At 32.2% G+C, this 20,008-nt stretch overlaps 2 protein-coding genes across 2 annotated transcripts; one reads left to right on the forward strand and one right to left on the reverse strand.

The window, feature by feature from the left end:
- Positions 1 to 478: 478 nt before the first annotated feature.
- On the forward strand, positions 479 to 936 carry LOC106711998 (DNA-directed RNA polymerase II subunit RPB9). The gene has a single exon (XM_014504437.2). It carries the CDS (start codon positions 521 to 523, stop codon positions 899 to 901), a length of 381 nt encoding a protein of 126 aa, XP_014359923.1. The 5' UTR covers positions 479 to 520; the 3' UTR covers positions 902 to 936.
- Positions 937 to 3,522: 2,586 nt separating this feature from the next.
- Positions 3,523 to 19,507, reverse strand: LOC106711771 (ectin). Its single transcript, XM_045686478.1, has 7 exons — positions 19,251 to 19,507; positions 18,587 to 18,727; positions 15,891 to 15,969; positions 4,835 to 4,984; positions 4,218 to 4,347; positions 3,933 to 4,022; positions 3,523 to 3,845 (listed from the first exon to the last, which is right to left on the reverse strand). Exons 1-7 carry the CDS (start codon positions 19,439 to 19,441, stop codon positions 3,655 to 3,657), a joined length of 972 nt encoding a protein of 323 aa, XP_045542434.1. The 5' UTR covers positions 19,442 to 19,507; the 3' UTR covers positions 3,523 to 3,654.
- Positions 19,508 to 20,008: the final 501 nt, after the last annotated feature.

Raw genomic sequence — 20,008 nt, forward strand, 5'->3', positions numbered from 1 at the left:
TAATTTATAAGTCATAGACAGCGTAACGGAATTTTATAATATTATGATTTTATTGTTATAATGGTATATTAAAATTACAAATGTGCGTGTTTTATACGATATTAATGAATTAATGAATATTTTCGTGGCGCTATTTTGTCTTACACCTTTATGTCTTTACTGTCGTTTTGTGTGAAATATTGTCACTTTAAATAGAATTTGCATTTTAGAGTTTTTCAAAAAAGGTAACGCTTCATATTTTGCTCGGGAAATTAAAGAATTAGGAATTCATGTCCATTCGCTTCTTTTCCGTCACAGAAACGTTTTCATCCAATTGTGATTACTGCTTATATCCCATTTATGAACTTTTATTAGATCTGTGCAGATTGTTCGAGAAGACAGCTTTTGTCAATGTCAAGAAGTGGTACAAACTCCTCGAGTGACATGTATTTGTTTCTTGTCAAATTTTAATGGCTTATAGGCTTTATTTATTGTTGTAAATTATTAATTATTTATTTAAGATTAAAGTCGGAAAGTCATAATGACTTTAAACTTAGGAAGGAAAGACGGTGGACCAGGTTATGTGGGCATCCAGTTTTGTCAAGAATGTAATAACATGCTTTACCCGCGCGAAGACAAAAACAATAAAGTTTTACTATATGCCTGTAGAAATTGCGACTATAAGCAACTGGCAGACTCCAACTGTGTGTACGTTAACAAAATTATGCACGAAGTAGATGAATTAACCCACATTAATCCTGACGTTGTTAGTGATCCCACTCTACCTCGTACAAAAGATCACATGTGTCCTAAATGCAACCACAGAGAAGCTGTGTTCTTCCAGGGTCAAACTAGGCGTGCTGAAGAGGAAATGAGATTGTATTACGTATGTACAAGTTGCAAACATAGATGGACTGAGTAAACTTGTGTTAATTTAGGAATAAATAAAAATATTAAACCAAAATCTTGTTTTTATTCTTAAAAAGTAGGCTCGTTGTGTAGTCTGCTGATCTAATAATAAAAAAACATAAGATGAATTGATGAATAATGAAACAGACATAGTTATATTTATTTATTTAACTAAAATATTAGCAAGCCACATCTGTTCTAATATAACAGTTAACAATTCACAGCCATTGATTATTCAATTAATAAAGCACAAAGTTATCTCTAACTGTACATTACACTGTAAATCTTGCCATTATCTTATAAACAAAATAGAATAAACATCAATTTTTATAGTTAATAACTGGTGAATTCTCTCTTTAATAATGTGTAATGGATAAAGTCGATTTTCAATATATTGAAATATGAATTCATTACTTTTTGATTACAGATCAAGACAAGGATATTTATGCAGTAAAATATTGTAAAATAATAAATGAGAAATTTCTGAAACACAACATTTTCCTGAATTAATTTAACATTGTTTTTAAATTGGAATATATGTGCATATACAAGTTATATAGAAATATTTCTCATATTTTATTTAAAGTGTGGTGAATAATAAACAAAATTACATTTAAAGTAAAAGCTATAATACTGTTATTTTAGGATATAAAGAAAATATATAAAGTTTGATTCCTTTTTAAAAACGTGAATATTAAATAATAATGAAGCAGCTATTTTAAGTTCATTATTATTGATGTACCAATGTTAAACATCTTTAATTACACTACTAAATATAATTTTCTCTCGTAATTTTTTTTAAATTCTAAAAACTTACTTGTCTATGCCATATTATTCAGAATTAAAAAGTGGACAAAATGTGCTGTGCAATTAACTATAGTGGGTCTATATGGCACCCACATGCATATGCATATGCATTAAAGTTCAAATCTTGTAACAACTATGAATCTAGATAACAATTTGAAAACTATTCGAATTTTAAAATATGTTTGTCGTAGTCTATTGTGTTTATTATGTTGGTATTCTATTTTCAAGATAAAAATGTACTTCTTCTTCTTTTTATTTTTGGCTTTGGCACGGTTTGTGCATTAGCCAAAAAATGTACTTAATATTTGCTGCCGAACTTCTTTGGACATCATACAATTTTGCATGTCACAGGTGATATTAAGTGTACATGCACTAAGATTTCAGATGTGGATCAAAAATACTTATATCGTATATAGTACACGTTTTGTATATGCGCTGATTTATTTACCGTAATGACTAAATACTAGGTAGGTATATAATAAATGAATATATAATAAATGATTACTGGCGTTTAAAATATCTACATCTAAAGTGGGAGGATTTATTTTTACTACTATCTGGTTATTTCGTTTCTTTTACTACCCTCATGTTAAAAAAAATCACTATTTACTTTTTTAGTCACATCATACCCCACACAACTTACTTTTAAATCTATTTTCCACTTGCACTTAGCAAGCAGTGAATCGGCTTGAGGAAAAATACTTTTTTGTCACACTCAGAGTCTGAAATGGCCAGTAGGATAGAGAAAGGGGTGTCCCGAATTGTAAGGGACTACTAAAGCCATTAAACAATTGTGAGTGTGGCGGCTAAATGCTTCATCAGCTAAAGCGTCAATCTAAACGTACATTTTATCTAATAATGTCAATAAACAATATGTCATTATTTGTTGGATTTATACAAAACAATTAAACCAGTCTACTAATAACCCAAACAGGGTTCTACTCTCTAATCTTATTTTAGATGTTTTTTATTATTTTTTTATATTTTTCATTTATTCTAGTTTCATCAACTTTCACACAATATAACAAAATATTATTCTAAGATTAAGTACGTATTACAATCAACTTTGTATAAAATAAATATATTTAAAAATGTATAACAACTATATTACTAAAACACTTAAGCGTTGGATAAAATGAATCAACAATTTTTATAATCAACCATTAGGGAAGACAAGTTTTGATGGTAAAGGAAGAGCGCAATATTTAATATTTAAACCTATTATTAATTATTATTGTTGTATTTCTTATTATTTTTTTATTTTCTATCGGTTTAAATTCTATTTCGTTATTACATAATGTAAAAATTGTGTTTATAAAGTTTTTTTTAATTTTTTGTAAAGGCGTTGTGAATGAATTTAAAATACATTTCGTAAACATTTTTTTTTTTGATGGACGAGTAAGTATATATCGAAATGGCAAGTGAATTCCTAACATTATAAAAAAATGTTTTCAATTACATTTACTGTGCGTAACAATATTGCTGTAATAAATATGAATAATTTGTAAAATTTAAGCTCAGGCAAAACAACCGACATTTCTACGTAATACTATGCACGAAGCTAGTGGAGGTACTTTTATTTAAATATTAAACTATAATAGTCCTAATAATTATACCCTAGCCGGCTAACTTTTTAATCATAGGCCTTAAACGTGACTTAGTAACAATTTTATATTCTACTAATAAACAAATTATCTAATTTTTTATAATGAAACTTGTGAATCACTACACTATTAATGTCTGCAATTGAACCAAACAAAATAGGAAAATTGATACACAAGTTTCATTCTTAAATTATGAACTCTCTCTTTTTCATAAGCCGTTGGCATTATTCTAAAATAGCCTTTATATTCTAATGTTCTAATTTCAAAATTGATTTATGTTTAGGCCGTTGTTTTTTTTTTATTTATTATACGTGGCATCGATTCTGAGTCTTCTGCCACGTATTGAAAACTGTCGTCAGTGAACCGGCGGCGGAGCTAACTCGGGTAGATTGTCGGGCAGCGGCGGTAATACGTTTGTCTCAAATTGTCCAGACATGTTACCCGGTGGCGAATAGTTCGCGACGACTATTACCTTACCAGCGCGAGACCTCGCCTTGCCCACGCCGAAGAAACGTGTCGCTACCCACACCATTTGCGTGAAATGACCTGTAAGACATTGATTATATTAGTATATTAAAAGTGGAATTAATTTGGTTATAAATGGTCAAATATGTTTCTATTAACATTCTGTACCTGCATTAACATTGGCGTGAAGCACATCTGACTCCTTGAAGAAGTTATACTGTCGAACTGCCGCATACCAGTACGATGATACTTCTTGACCTAAAAGTCAGATCATACCATTTTGTTTACAATTCGTAGTTTCATAAAGTACCAAATATGCAACGTGGAACTTACAAAAATATTTTTTTAAGAAAGCTTTTAAAAAAAAAAGTAATTTCATGGTATTGTCTCATTTTTAAGCTTTGTATCGATCAGGCTTATTCCTAATTCAAGTTTTTATTTTTTATGAGTTACCAGTAACATCTGGCTGCAGATTGCTGACGGGTCGCTGGTATAGGTTTTGGCCCACGTCACGATCATTGCGATAGTGGAACTTGTTAGTGTGGGCAAGGTGGTTGGCCCAAGCTTGGGCGTAGTCGCAAAGCTGAAAGGAGGCTCACATTTTAATTAAAAAAATCTATGTATGGATTATGAGATACTATAGTCAAAATAAATTAAATTTAGGGATATTAAATTTAGGGATAATAAATTATAGTAAGGAATTGAAAAGCTTTGTGCACTTATTCTTACAAAATTTTATGTAATGTCAAAATTGTTTTGGATTTATGGTTTAGCAGGTATTTTTAGGATCACATTTTTATTGCCATTCGACCTTAAGTGTAGGTACTCAAACTTTGGCGTTTTATGCCTCAGCTAATTGGATGCGGCGGCTTTTTTAATGATCGTTTTGTAGGTTTATTACACTGGGGTGATCAGACGAAATGGATAGACAGGCTGTCTCCCAAAATGTTATCACCGTTACAAAAAAATTATAAATTAATTATGCTATGAATTTTGTGATGTTGTCATCTCTAGACTATTACCCTACACTACACAGACGTAGACATGAGTTCCATAACTATATCTGTTACCTCCGGTGCCATGTAGAGCTGCGGGGCTCCATGCCTCTGCCTGTACACGTTATGCCAGCACAGGCATTCCGTGATAAAGTCGCTGTCCTGCCACGCGGTCCGCACCTCGCTCCATTGCACTACCATGCTCACAGGTCTCGTTCGCAGCACCTAAATGTGTGGTATATCAAAGATTTACCTGAGTTGATTAACAAATAGTTCGTGACCATCTTCATCTCATATTAAATCACACAAAAAATCGACTTATATAGAAAAGATCCGCATATGATTTTGAACATTACTACATATTAATCAAGTTTTTTATTTATGTAGGTTAGCATTAACTACAACATTTTATTTTATTTTAAAGCCTAGATTTTTTCTATGAATATGATTCTGAATCGCTTTTATTTCTTTCATACTTGGCTTCTTCGTCGTAATGAGGTTATAGCATTAAAAGCGTTTAAAGCGCATAGAGACCTTTTCATTAATTTTTTATGGCGGGAAACTTTTCTATGAAAAGAAGGAGCTAGCTTTCAAAGTCGCGGGAAAGTTAAAACGATCGTTCTTAAATTTATAATGAGGGGAGAGCGATGAATTAAAAAACGTTTTATTTTTTTACAATTTGTTAAATTTGACATATGTTTACAAATTTTGAAATCTATATATATAAAAGAAAGTTGTGTTAGTTACACCATTTATAACTCAAGAATGGCTGAATCGATTTGACTGAAAATTGGTGAGCAGGTAGCTTAGAACCAGGAAACGGACATAGGATAAATTTTACCCCGTTTTCTATTTTTTTTTATTCCGCGCGGACGGAGTCGCGGGTAAAAGCTAGTAGAATATATTTATTGACGTAAAGTAACGTAACGTAAATAGATTACATTTTATTGAAAAATAATGTTCTTCATCAACTGAACATCATAAGGCAACGAAAACAAGTTCGTCAAGTCAAGTCTGTTAAAATGTTAGTCTTTTATCATTTTGCCTCATTTTTGTAGACAATCGCTACTGGGAGAACCAATTAGAGCGTCTTGTATTTTTAACTAACAACATCAGACGTAACTATTTCATATTTTATGTATAAAAGTATTATAATAATAAAAAAAATCCATCATACATACCTTAAATAAAGTCGGTTGCAAGGAATTTGTATATTGCAGGAAGGAAAATACAAAAGAATTACAATATACCGTACAGAAAAATGTTATGCGTTTTTATTCTAATTCCAGTAATGTTTGCCTTTTGTTACTTGTAGACGTAAAACAAAAAATAAGATGAAATTGTTTTCAAATTCTATTAAGTTATAGAAGCTAAAACTTTGTAGTGGTGCTGTTATGTAATTGTTGGATATATGAAATGTATATTTTGGTAAAAATATGAAGTGCAGAATAAAATAAACCGCATAATGTCTATCTAGAAACAACAAAAGACGTAGACGTTGCTCATTTGTTTTATAACACGTAATATTCCCAGATTATTATATCCTATGTTAAATTAATTATGTAGTCTGTGTCGAAGGCGATATGCGTCAGTCGAGGGTACCGCCATCAGCACTTATGAAATGAGATAACGTGATTACTTTAGGTATATTTCTTGAACCAATTACTTATGATATGAACAAACAGTCGTATTTCTGAAAGTTGATAAAGATTTTTTTCATAAATAAATTGTAAAGTTTTGATATTATCGTGTTGCATCTTATGGATTATATTCACTGACCTCTATAAATTAACAGGCTATAAACCGTGATATTTTGTGCCTGTTGAACTTTCGCCATTTCGCCGCTGATGGTAGCGGTCGATGGGCGGTTCGAATTAATGATTGAGTTAGAATTAATTGACAGGAATTAATAAGGTGCGTTTAATTACAAAACAAAGCAACTGGTAGCTGAAAATAAACTTGTTCTTCTTGTTTCTTAAAAAAAAGTTTTAGTCTATGTAAAAAAAATGTAATGGTCAAAGAGTAAAGTTATCTACCTATATAATATCGACGAAAAGCTTTCTGTTCAAAAGTTTATCCTTTTTATTAAGGTTATAAGAACTTGAAGCGGGATAAAAGCTGGCGATAATACTGTTAAGTCATTCAATAGTTGCGAAATCTGAGAATGTCGTAAATCTAAAATTATAAAGTAAGGGGGGTAAGGGAACTCTTGAAGAAGAACTGAATACGGTATTACTTTTTATTTACAAAAGTTTTTTGTTTCAAAAAATAAAATAAAAATAAAAGCAGGAAATGAATGTAGAATTAGATTCATGCCGGTATACAATTTAATTGGCACGCAAACGATACAATTTGCACATGACCTCGTTCGCGTGTGCGTTTCCCGCGCGCCGACCGTTTGGATTTAAATTGTTGCTTGTGCATAATAACTTTTTTTATGTAACTTTAAAGTCAGCAGAGAACTATATAATTTATTTAATATCATCACTTTATAAAGGTGCTTTTAAAAGGGTTATAAATAATGGTCCCAGTAATGCTGCTCGCTTGCAATTAAAATATGAAAACATTTCTTTTCAATGCACACCTTTTAAAGTCTAAGGTCACGTTTTCACTACAGCTTTTATGTTGAAATTTTTTGTAAAATACACATTCAAAGAGAAAATCTTTTGAATATGCATTCAGTAAAAGACATTTTTCTGTAAAGTATTCATAAATTTCCTATAAGTATTTAAAATTCATTTATGGCGTAAGTTTTGTCAAATAAGTTAGCGAAAGAAGTTTCTAAGATAGGCGATTTTATAATAAACAAGATATAATGCTTTCACAATAATTAGTAAGCACCTTATGTATGAAAATTGTACACAATATAAACATTTCATACAAACTTCATTTTACTTCGTTATAAAAATATCCAAGGCATGGAAGTAGGAAAACAATAAAGTATTAAGCATACATTGCTTGGAATATAAGGTTTATATTTCATTAAAGTAGATTTAAAGTAAACAAATTACACGACGCCGATGTACAAAGCGACCTCTTTCATACGGGCGTTTCATAATGAACATAAATTGTGATGAAAATGCCTCGTAGGTGTAACGCTGAATTGAATATACACCGCCTCTGCCTCTGCCAACTAAGTTTAATATTTTATAACACCTAATGAGATGTTTGAGATTGAAAACTCGACCTGCATTGTTTTATATTTCACTAGCTTTTACCCGCGACTCCGTCCGCGCGGAATGAAAAATAGAAAACGGGGTAAAAATTATCCTATGTCCGTTTCCTGGTTCTAAGCTACCTGCCCACCAATTTTCAGTCAAATCGATTCAGCCGTTCTTGAGTTATAAATAGTGTAACTAACACGACTTTCTTTTATATATATAGATATAGATAGATAGATAGATATAACATTTTTGTACATCTCTGCGTACATTTGTAATAAAATTTAGGAATATAAAATACATTTTATACACGCAGTTTAGACTAAATTTGGGGACCCTTAAACATACAGGGGATACGCGACTTTATTACTAGTCATTATCATATAGTTTATTTTGTATTGCATTTTACGTTATGGACTTGCACTATGTTTCTAATTTCGCTTTTTTAATTATTTATTGTGATAATTGTGCATCTTTCTTCTTTTTATTCCCTTCAATTCTGAAAGTTAGCCGCCAATTTAGAAAATGTATTCCGGTCTAATCAGTAGCGAATCAATTCCTTTATTTAAATAATAATTTTAAAATAGACAACATTGCATGTGTTAACACGTTAACTGCGAGGCCATTTTGGCGGAACTTTCAGCCAGTGCGTTTGAGGCCTGTTCGTGGCAAAGTTGAACTTTTTTCCAGTGCTATTGAGGCCTCTCCTGCCTCACAAAATTATGTTTTCGAAAAACATTTTTAAAAAATCCAAATTAGACGATATTTGCTTGAAACTTCACTCTTATGAACTTAAATATGTGCATAATATGAATCTAGCTTCGCCTGGAGTTAGGACGTTTCGTTAATGAATAAAGTAAAATTAAAAATTTGTCATCGGTTCTGCCTCAAATCGCACTGAAAGGAAGGTCAATTAATGCCTCGACTAGTGATGGGATTAAAAGAGAGTTGTAGTTACGATAAATGTTTATTGAGTATTAATCACAGAAAATGTTTTTCATTAAAACATGGTAAACAAAAAGATTTGTCACACTGGACACAAAAAGTCACAATTTTTTTAGTTTTTTTAGCAGCTTGCGTGCCATTCAATGTCAATCTTAATTTTTCGTAGCAACCTACGCAGCGCTTTCTTTGACCACCTCTTTGGAACAAATGATCAGCACATCTGCCGATAGGAAATCTTGGAATAAAATATATATTTTAGATCATCAGCAAAAACATTCAACGTTCTCTGTACAAAAACGATGATCAGCACACAATGGTAAAAATTGCCACTATGGACTAAACTTCGAATGGAACTGTGACTTGCTTAAAATAACAGTGAAGAATAATCCACAACTGAGCACACATTTTAAGGCAACACCCATGTGCAAAACAAAATAATGATGATAATTGAGTATTGTTAGTGGTGAATGTGCGTGCGTGCGAATATTATATTAAGTATAAGACGTACTAATCGTGCTATTTAAGTAGAATTAGTTAATAGTAGCTTGGCTTTTAGTGTTGTGTTTCTGGCTCGTAAATACATTCTGTGTCCGATTTATGCACTTTTGGTTCATCATAGACACAGGCCACCCCCTTAAAATTCAAAGTTGCAGTAATTTAGGTTTTGTATGGTATAAGTAAAATTTTTACCGAGGTCAACATAGTTTCTCATAACTCCAATAAACATTTTCAAATAAGTCAGATGAAGTACCATTATTGGTTTAAAACGTTAAGGATTTTAAAATAAAGTTCTACGCTTAATCTTTAATAAATCCTGCCAAAACGTCCTCGAAACTCGAAACGTTATCGAAACTTTCCACAACACTAAGCGAGGATGCGCGGCGCCCGCGCTTCGTGCAGTGCGGCCATGAGGCCTACAAATTTTGAGATAGATTTGACCTCAATCCGCACTAGGCGTAATTTATTTCTTTTTAGTGCGTTTGGGGCCTGTGGGACCTCATTTTTATCTAATTACGCTATTGGGCTAGATATCGCAAGAGAAACATTTCTATATATTTGTCTCTGTCGTACTCATAGAAATACTGATCTAGTAGCCTCCCGCACAGAGCGAAACAACCCGATTTTGACTGCCGCACCAGCGAGAAGTCACGCTTTGGGCCTATCCTGCCTCAATCCGCAGTTAACGTGTTAAATAGATTACACATACCTCAAACCAATAAAAGCTTAATAAAATAATAAAATTCTCTTGCCTGTATGCATTTGGCTACGATCCAAGTTCTGAATCCAGCGCATCAACTTTAACGGCCCACTACATTTTGTAAATGCGCACCGTTAATTTAACTCATGTGCAGTTACGGAGATAAATTGCTTAGCTTAGAATATATATGCACTATAAGTAAATCTATTCCATTAATAATAATTAATATGTCTGTATGTAACGTTGAAAAAAAAATTATATTTCGCCAACATGTTGTATTCGCGATGTTTTTATTGAATAATAAAAACATCGCGAATTATTTTTTTTCTGCCTATCGTACTGTCGGACACACAGTCCGTAAACCCGCAATTGTTCGGGGTTATCCCTCTGAAACGGTTAGAACGATCTTGACGTGACTTGACGTTAGCGTGCATTTTAGAGGCAAATTATTTTTTAAACTCCGCACTGAGGATGACGCGGATGACTCTAATACTGAAATAAATATAAAGCTAACTGAATTTTGACTGTCTCTTTCACTTTTAGCCGACTTCAAAAAGAAGGAGGTTATCGATCAATTCGACTGTATTTTTTTAATGAAATCATATTGCCAATCCTCTCAATGCTTTAAAAACAGCTGTGTTGTTAATACCGTCAAAAACTTGATTCGTTTTTTTTTTTGAACTTTTTAGTTGATTGCGTAACAAGACAGCCCGCAGTAGATGTTCAAAGTTTTCAAATATCAAAGGTTATTTTTCCCATTTCGTTTTTTATTTCGCTATATCAATGTTTACGTAACATACGAGAACGTACAGTATATAGGAAAAGTAGCAATTTTAATTTTTGAATAGTACATACTTTTCTGACGAAATTAAATAAAATTCAATTCTTTCTATTTCTCGTTCTTAAAAAATTATAGCCGTATATGACACAATACTCGTTATTATAACGTACTTAATAAACATTTTTACGCATCATTTAAGCACGATTCTCATTAGGTATATGTTTTTTAAAGAGTTTTTTAGTTGTAATTTGCCGCTCATATTTTTGTCTATTTTATTCTCTCTCAGCATGACACTTTTCAACATTGAGTATTCATTGCGTCCGCAAATTCCAATTAGTTTTTAATTGTCCTCCCTCCGGGTGCTGAATTGGTCACAATTTATCACAATAATTGTAGTGTTCGAGATTTACGATTGATTTCTCGAATTTAACAAAATAATGTATGGTAGTAATTGGATTCAAATATACTGCGGGTTTAACTTGCACTACACATATAACTTTATTTTTTTCCAAAACTTTTCTATACTATAACGCTTGCTTCGAACAGAGTGGTATTTATAACGAAAATTTTAATTGCTTGAAGCTTGTCGTTAATTGCTTCTATTAAACAATGAAATTCTATTGCAATGATAAATAAATGTTAAGTGTACTTTGAATGAATTACATTTTATAACAACCGTTATAATCACCAAGTACATTTATTTAAAAAAAGCTATATTGTATAACTATAATGTAGAGTACAGCATTTTTATCTGAACAAATGAGCTATTTAAGTGAACCGTACAACGAAACTTTCTACGGTATTGTTGTATTTACATTGTTCCAATCTATCTGATATTAAAATTCTTAATGTTCTACAAACGCGAGGGTCGGTGTTTTTAATATAAGAAAAACAACAAATTCCAGATTCTGAGAGATTTTTTTTACTATAAAACAAACGAAGAATACTTAACGCAAATCGTCATAGGCCGTAATCAAATACCGTAGAGGTAGTGTAGCGATTGCGTAGCATGTATGTAGCCAAGTCGTAGTAGCTACGCAGCATAAGTGTGTTATCCGCATACCGCACTAAATATCGATATTGCCAACTTTTTTCAATCAATTAAAAAATATCATTCTGCCAAGTAACATTTGACATTTTCTAGATTTTAATCTATTGATTTGCCTATACCAATAAAAATTGGAACTGGTCCAACTATATCACTTTTTATCACAAGCAAGAAAATTCAAGTGTAGACTACAAAATTACGTAACTTTAATCTTACTCTTACTAGTATTATAAAAGCGAATGTTTGGATGTATAGACGGATGGATGTTTGTTAGAAGGTATCTCCAGAACGGTTGCATGGATCTCGCTCAAATTTGACATAGTTGTAAAACATAGTCTGAAAGAAAACGGAGGCTAATTGAAGTTTTTTTTTTAAATTCCGCACGGACGAAATCGCGAGCGACAGCTAGTATCATTTAATTGAATCAGGCAATATATTGGCACAAATCGCAAAAATAATTTAATATCTTGTGGACAGTTCATTTCTACTAAATTTAGTAGAAATGTATAATAGTATAGTTTTCACTTCAACTAAATATAAAAACAAGTGAAGCGATATTACTGTACTCTATACTTTATTGTTTTCAAACTAGTACTAGTACATTTACTATTAAGGTCGTATGCTAATTTAAGCACTTGCTGCGACATTGAGCTCGTAGCATTATTTGCTTTGTCATATTATATGCTAATGCTAGTTTTATAAAGTGAAACATGTTAAATGCTTTTTTAAATGGAGTGAGTCTCTTGCCTCGAATATACTAGTTATCGAAAGAATATAAAAAAGTTTGTTTGTTTTAACATTCACATTACTTACACTTGCACTTTTCCGATAATTTCCGTTTCTGTTTGGTCAAAGATAAATAAAGGGAAAACAATATATGATAACTAGTGTTACAACAATAGTATTCTACGGTTAGCCGTAGAAGTCGCACAACATGTCCTTTAACTTAGAGATTTTCAAATTTTAAAGCCGAGTGTATTTTGTACCTAAAATTTTAAAAACAAACTGATCATGTAATGTTGAAGTTTAAATTGAAACTGTTAAAATACAAACTTTATTAATTTAATACTTTGTTTCGTTAACCGACTTTACCACGTAAAACTCATAAATCGTGGAATTGATAATATTTACATGCGAAGGTCAAATTTAAAAATTTGCTTATTTAAAAATAATATATAACCTTTGGCAACATCGCAGTTAAAAATTTACGTATAAGTAATAGTAATTATACACATTGCATTAGTACACTGTAAATAGCTCGTCTTAGCGAGGGCAATATCGCGCCTCCCATAAATATATGAACGCTAATAAGGAATATCAGCTTTTAAATTGAGATTATCGGAGATAAGACATACATTTGACATTTTTTACATAATGAAATCTTTCTTAAAAAAATAGACGTTTAAAATATAGACATTCAATAGAATATTATTATTCTTCGTTAGATAGCAGCTTCCCGCGACTTAGTCACAGTCACACGATCAGCTACACGATCTTAGTGTAGCTTCCCAACAGTGAAAGAATTTTTCATATCGGTACAGTACTTTCGGAGCCGATTCAATACAAATAAACAAACAAACAAACGATCAAAACGTTTCATAATATTTGAAAATGTTAGATGACTTGTTTTGAGTGAATGTATTAATATATACTTTTTTTAATCAAAGAAACATTAGAAACTTACAACAAAAGTGCACAATTAAAACTTTATACAATTTCACTAGAAGCGTATATAGGAGCTATTAGTTCTTAGTTCTCGCTACAAACTTCACTGAACAGGTTCAGTATTCGACCGAAATTGCAACAGATTGGTAACGAAGTTAAAACTTTGTTGTTTGTACCTACATTGCTTCAGTAAGACTAATTTTTAAAGTGAATTTAAAATACGAATTTACTTTACTTCATTTCGTATTAGTCTATTTGGATGCAGAAATAGACATCGTTAAATGTTACGTTTCTTTTATTTCGAGACGGTGCTGAAATAACAAAAGAATATTTTTTCACGTAGCACTAAAAATGTAAAAGTAAGTTTGTATGTTTAAGGCTTACTCATTTCCTGTTATATAAATAGAAAGGCACAAATAATTTGAAGTGAATTAGTAATATAAGGTAAATAAAAATAAATATGTAAGTACATAAATAAAAAGTAAACTTGTACCTACCTGGAACTTATACCTACATGTGCATTACTATTCTATCATACTAATGTTATAAATGCGAAAGGTAATATGGATGTATGGATGTTTGTTTGAAGTTATCTCCGAAAGGGCTCAACGGATCTTGATGAAATTTGGTATAGATCACGGAATCATTGGCGACAACCTTTTATTTAAATAAATGACATACTAAATGACTACTCCATCTTTCACCGTTACTATGAAAATAAAAAATAAGTAAAAGCCGTAGAACATAATTTCCTCGTTCTACTTGAAATATATTATTACGTTATGAATGTGTATGGAAATATGCCGGAATCTCGTTCCGCGGAATTGACTCGGCCGAAGAGTAAGGGTGCGAGGGACAAGGTCACCAAATATTGGGTGTAACAGGTCAGGGACATCCCGCTTCGCTTCCGATACGCGATTCTGAACAAGAACCTAAAAATAAAATGCGTAAGAACTACATTTAAGTAGTGTCAGGGCCGCCGTTTTTTTTTTGCTCTCGACTTTAGGGCGGCATAGTCAATATAACAGGAAACAGCCAGCGATCTGACCCTGCTCCTTAACAAAGTTTTAGTTGCCTAAGGGCATTAGTAGCTCTTTCGATCATTAAAAATACTAATGAAGGCAATTAATCTATCCATAATCGTGTTTAAAACAATCGAACTAAGATTATTAGAGTTGACAATGTTAAGTAAGTTCTTAGTCTTAAAGTTTTTGTCATAATTACTACCTATTTCATTGCAGTACCACTAATTGTAATATTAAAACCCTTTGATGGCAACCGATAAAGAACGTCCAAACTTTAACTTACTACATAACTTATTTGGTTTATAACATGTTGTTAATTAAAATTTAACGGAATAATAAATACGTTTGTTACGAGTTTATGAGGCACTTGACATTATTTCCGTAATTTAACACATGTTTTTTTTTTGGTTCAGTACATTTACTTTGTTTTTTTATTTCAATTAGTCACAGAAATAACAAAAATTTACCTCTTTTCGCAATTGCATCTTTTTTTCTATTTCGGCATCGTTGTAAAATTATTACTGTCAAATAATTCTAATTTAATAAAGAAGCAAATTAATTTCACATACTTATGTAACAATTTTAACATGTATAACACCCTCTGGATATTTTTCACAGAGGATTATATAATAATTGTAAATCATACACTTTTCTACGAGTACTATGATCATTTATTTAACTTCTGTTAAATGTCACAAACAATAAAAATATAAAACTATACAACAAAATCCTTTCTCTCTTTACATTTTTTCACAACTTAAATTATTCAATTGTTTTATTTCTTCTACTATTACGCACGGCTTCGCATTACTGGCCAGTACGACTTCCATGTCAGCGTACAACCCCTGCCGTGCTACCAAGGAGGTTCGATGAGTATCAATATGCATTATACAGTAATTAAATAAAGTGGACATTTATAGTATTGACCATTTGTAGTATTGGGTTCGAGAGTGGTAATAAAGTTTTATTACTTGTTAGAGTACAAGCGAAGGGGTCACGTCCTTCGTCCGCATTCAGAATCAATAAAAAGCTTCGAGTCTAAGATCTACACGCGATCATTGAGATTAAGAACTCATGTTTAGCTTTCATCCGTCATTTCATAAAGCTTTTTTTTCAACGAGTTACTTAATCTTGTATCACAATTACTTATAAAAAAAGGTTTTTGACAGACAGACAGACGGACAGATAACAAAGTTATCCAGTAACAGTTCCGTTTTTTCCTTTCGACGTACGGAACCTTAAAAAGAACTCAATTATGTAATAAAAAGCATTGAACACTACTAAACTGTGTATATTTTTTCGACTTACCTTTTGTAAAAGCTTCGGTCTGTTGTCGAGTTGTTCTGGTTTGGCATCGTCTTTCGAGTGGTCGTCGTTTCTTGAATGCCTGTTAAATATAAATTTAAATTGAATTATATTAATAAATATTTCAAAGTTACTATGATTGACGTACAAAAAATTATTATAATGAAAATTAAGAAGTTTCATATAATGTACTAAATGCACGATTTTGATTTGGCTGCAATATTATTATCTTTCTTAATGCATTGACAAACACTTGCTGCCCAAATTCTTTATCTTATTAAATCTACATTTAGGGACTCATTTAGGTATCAATGACTGAAAGTGACAGTATATCTTAAGTACATTAATCATACTTAGTAAGTATTCGTATAGTAATAAAACATAAATAAAATGACCTACCAATTTACCCATGAACTGAATTATCTAAACCCGTTGCTTCGTATTCAGCGTCCAACTTTTAAGCTTTAACGTCCCTGAACTTTTACTTTCCTTTCACGTTTCATCAATGATTTAATCCGGAGGGGAAAAAACATTTTTCAAAAGTGAATCGTATTGACCTTGAATGTAGATGAATCGCTGTTTATGTAGAGTTAGAGATAGAGCCGATTTCGTATTCAAAGCATATACAGCACGAAATACTTTCTCTGTAACTCTATATACAATCTTCTTGGGGTGATTACATAAAATTAAACATTACAAGATCGTAAACTCTCTTACTGTCAAACTCACAGTATCACTCGGAGTATAACTGTTATACTCTTAACATAGTTAATCTTATCAACCTTTTACATCAATTAATATATCTATCGTGCACGTAATTTGTACTTATATCACACGCAAACAGTTAAATATGTATTTGAACACAAGTTAATTTAAGTTTAAATTGCAGTGATAAATGTAAATAAGGCCTGATTTAAATTGTTCCAGTACTGTAGGACAGTAGCGTTGCCTTGGCATGAACTGCTTTATCTCACTTGAGCCACAGTGTTTACGTTATGTTAGCGCTGATTTTGAGCAGTACTGTCCTAATTTATGATGTAAACCAGTCTTGACAAACCAATAATTCATGTTCTCTATAAAAATATAATAAGAATAGTGTAAAAAAAAATGTCTATTGTCCTTTAATAATTAAAAGTTACTAACTATTTAAATTAAAATAAGTACTTTTTTAAAATTTACGCATAATAGGTAAAGATAAATGTCCGTTGAACCTTGTTAAAGTAAATCTCTTGTAATAGTCTGCGATGCGTGTTCTGTGGCAATTGACTGCACGCTATGCCGCAAGCCCCAAGGTTGATCACATGCAAACTGTTGCCTGTTGATTTTTTAATTTTATCGTACCTATGAATACGATTAACAGGACCGTAAAAACTGTAACATTGAAATAACAATCCTTATATAATAAAGCGTAAACATCGTCATTTCAGCATTTGAAATTTGCAATTGAAAGTTTTATGCATGGCAAACAATAAAACAAAGTTTTTCTGTGTATTAAAAATCAATGGAATTTTATGCGGATAAAGCCGCACGGGAACAGCTAGTTTTATTACGTATATTTCGTGTTTCTGTTTCATAGTTTTAAATACCAACTAAAGTTCTTATTAGACTGATTTCGTCTTCTTGTTTTATATCGAAACTTATTTGAACTTTCCATTATTAAAAAAATATCTCTATATATATAAAAGAAAGTCGTGTTAGTTACACTACTTATAACTCAAGAACGGCTGAATCAATTTGACTGAAAATTGGTGGGCAGGTAGCTTAGAGTCAGGAATCGGACATAGGATAATTTTTAACCCGCTTTCTATTTTTTATTCCGCGCGGACGGAGTCGCGGGTAAAAGCTAGTTTAGCATAAAAATGTATAAGTAAAGTGAGTAAATTGATATGAATGTCAATATTTTCAATATCATTGTTCCCTTTCGTCTCGACCCGTGTCATAAGCGAGTTAAGGTAACATTTATCATCTGGTGTCCTTCGTAAGTGTTACTTCAATTTTATAAGTAGGTCACCCAGTTTTAATACAAACAAATCTATTTAAATTATCTTCTTTATTGTATTATTCTAGCTACTTCTTTAGCAAATATCGTACTTGTAGTGTGTAGTGTAAGAAGTTTCCACAGCTGAAACAGCCGTATAAAATTAAAAATATATTGTTATTTCTATTTCGTCAAAGATTATGAGAGTGAAGACAAATATGCTTATGTACACGTATTTCGGTACTGGATTCTAACGGTAAAACATCCAAAAAATTTATTCGTTTCAGTTTTACTCTATGTACGTAGATAATAACGTTATAGTTTTTTTCTTTTTGTAATAACACCTCTAAATAGCGGAATAAGTGTTAAATTACTTTAAACGGTGGTAAACTTTTATTGTTTCCCACCAAAGAAGCGAATGACGAAAAGAGGTGCATTTTATATATTAAAAAGTGACAAACGAGAAAACGACCACAAACACCGAAATAACTTCCGCAATCGCAGATACGCAGATCTTTAATATTTGAAGGAAAGGAAGCATGGAAGCCTTCATATGCGTCCTCTCCACCGTCAAATCCAGTTTCATTTCCGAAAAGGATGTAAAGGGCAAGAGGGCTAAAACCTCGGGGGTATTTTTTTAACAGATGTAAGTCTTTTTATGAGGCTGAAGTGTGAAACCTTAGAGTGACGTTTCTGGGTTGCTTTGTTATATGATACCCACCTGTCGTGATGCAGGAGGGCAGGTGCGACCTTCTTCCTGAGGTTGGCGAGTGCGGCGAGCTCCTCGCGTTTGCGGGACGGCGGCGGCGCCCCGCACAGCGTCAGCAGCGGCGTTGGTGCCGGCTGAGACGCTCGCAGCAGACTGCAAATATTTAACATCGATCATTACTAGGCTTAGTTAAGTAGCTAATGTATTAAGGAACTGTTTATAGGCATAATGCTCCGCCATTCTGACAAAAACAAACTATTGTTATTAGTTAACATTTTTAAAATTTGTTTTTTTGTAGTTGGATTTGATTTCCAGTAAGCGGATAACATCCAGGTTTGTCTTATATCATAAAACATTAAGGACATCATTTTTATAATTTATAAGTTATTATAGTTCTTACTTCATTACTAACTAAAACAAATGAAGTGTAAGCAATGTTAGAGGAATAAATGAAAGAAAATCCGTTAAAAAGTATACGTAGTTTTTACTCGTTTTCGTAATGAATTAACAAAGAAAGATCCGTCGGATCCTTTTTTTATACCTAAGCGTGACTGAAATATACAATATTATGTACAACGATGTTAATACATACAATAAGCGATTTACTAAGCTACAAAATAATGGTAAAAAAGGAATATCTTATGTTAGATAACATAAAATAAAGAACAATACTAACCGTTTTGAGACCGGCGTCCTCTTTGAAAGAAGAGTGTACTCGTAGAGATTGGAAGTCGACGGATGAGGTTGAAAGGCAGGCGTCGGTGGATAATATGCTTCATCTTCTTTGTAATTATTATTCACTAACACAGATTTTAAAGGCAATAATTCGACATTATCGTCGTCACGGCGCTCGCGTGGCGACGTCATAGTGCGGGAAGCATCGTGCGCGACCGCCGGCTGCTTGCAGCCTACTGAAAGATGTGGCCTTGAAAAAGCTGCAGTGTAGTGTCGGGACTGAGATGAGACGAATCCTGTGGCCATAGTGATAAAAATTGATAATTCCTACTAAAAAATTCAGTAAACCTTTTTTGTAGTTGGCAAAGGACAATTTTGCTAATATTTAACTATGAGGCGCGAATTTTTTTTACACATTTAAACAAGTTTCTATTGAGTTTACAATTGAATTATCGTCAAGAAGAGTCTATTACTGATATCCATTGTACAATTTTATCTTGTAAAATAGATACAATTTTATTATATTTTGAGCAATGCTCGACAATGCGGTAATGTTATTTAATCCAAAATGTTCCGCCACATCCCTAGAGCTGCGCTACCCGGCCGAATAAAACGAACCCCAGGCTCACATGCGCAGTGCGATTTGCTTGTATCCGTTTTGGGCTATCGTGCAATTATAACAACTTTTGCACTAAGTATTTAAGTCCGACAAATAATTTAAGGCTCATTACACATTTGAAGTGACTACATTTATAAATG

The sequence above is a fragment of the Papilio machaon genome, chromosome 3, assembly GCF_912999745.1.
Source record: "Papilio machaon chromosome 3, ilPapMach1.1, whole genome shotgun sequence".
Taxonomy (NCBI): Eukaryota; Metazoa; Arthropoda; class Insecta; order Lepidoptera; family Papilionidae; genus Papilio; species Papilio machaon.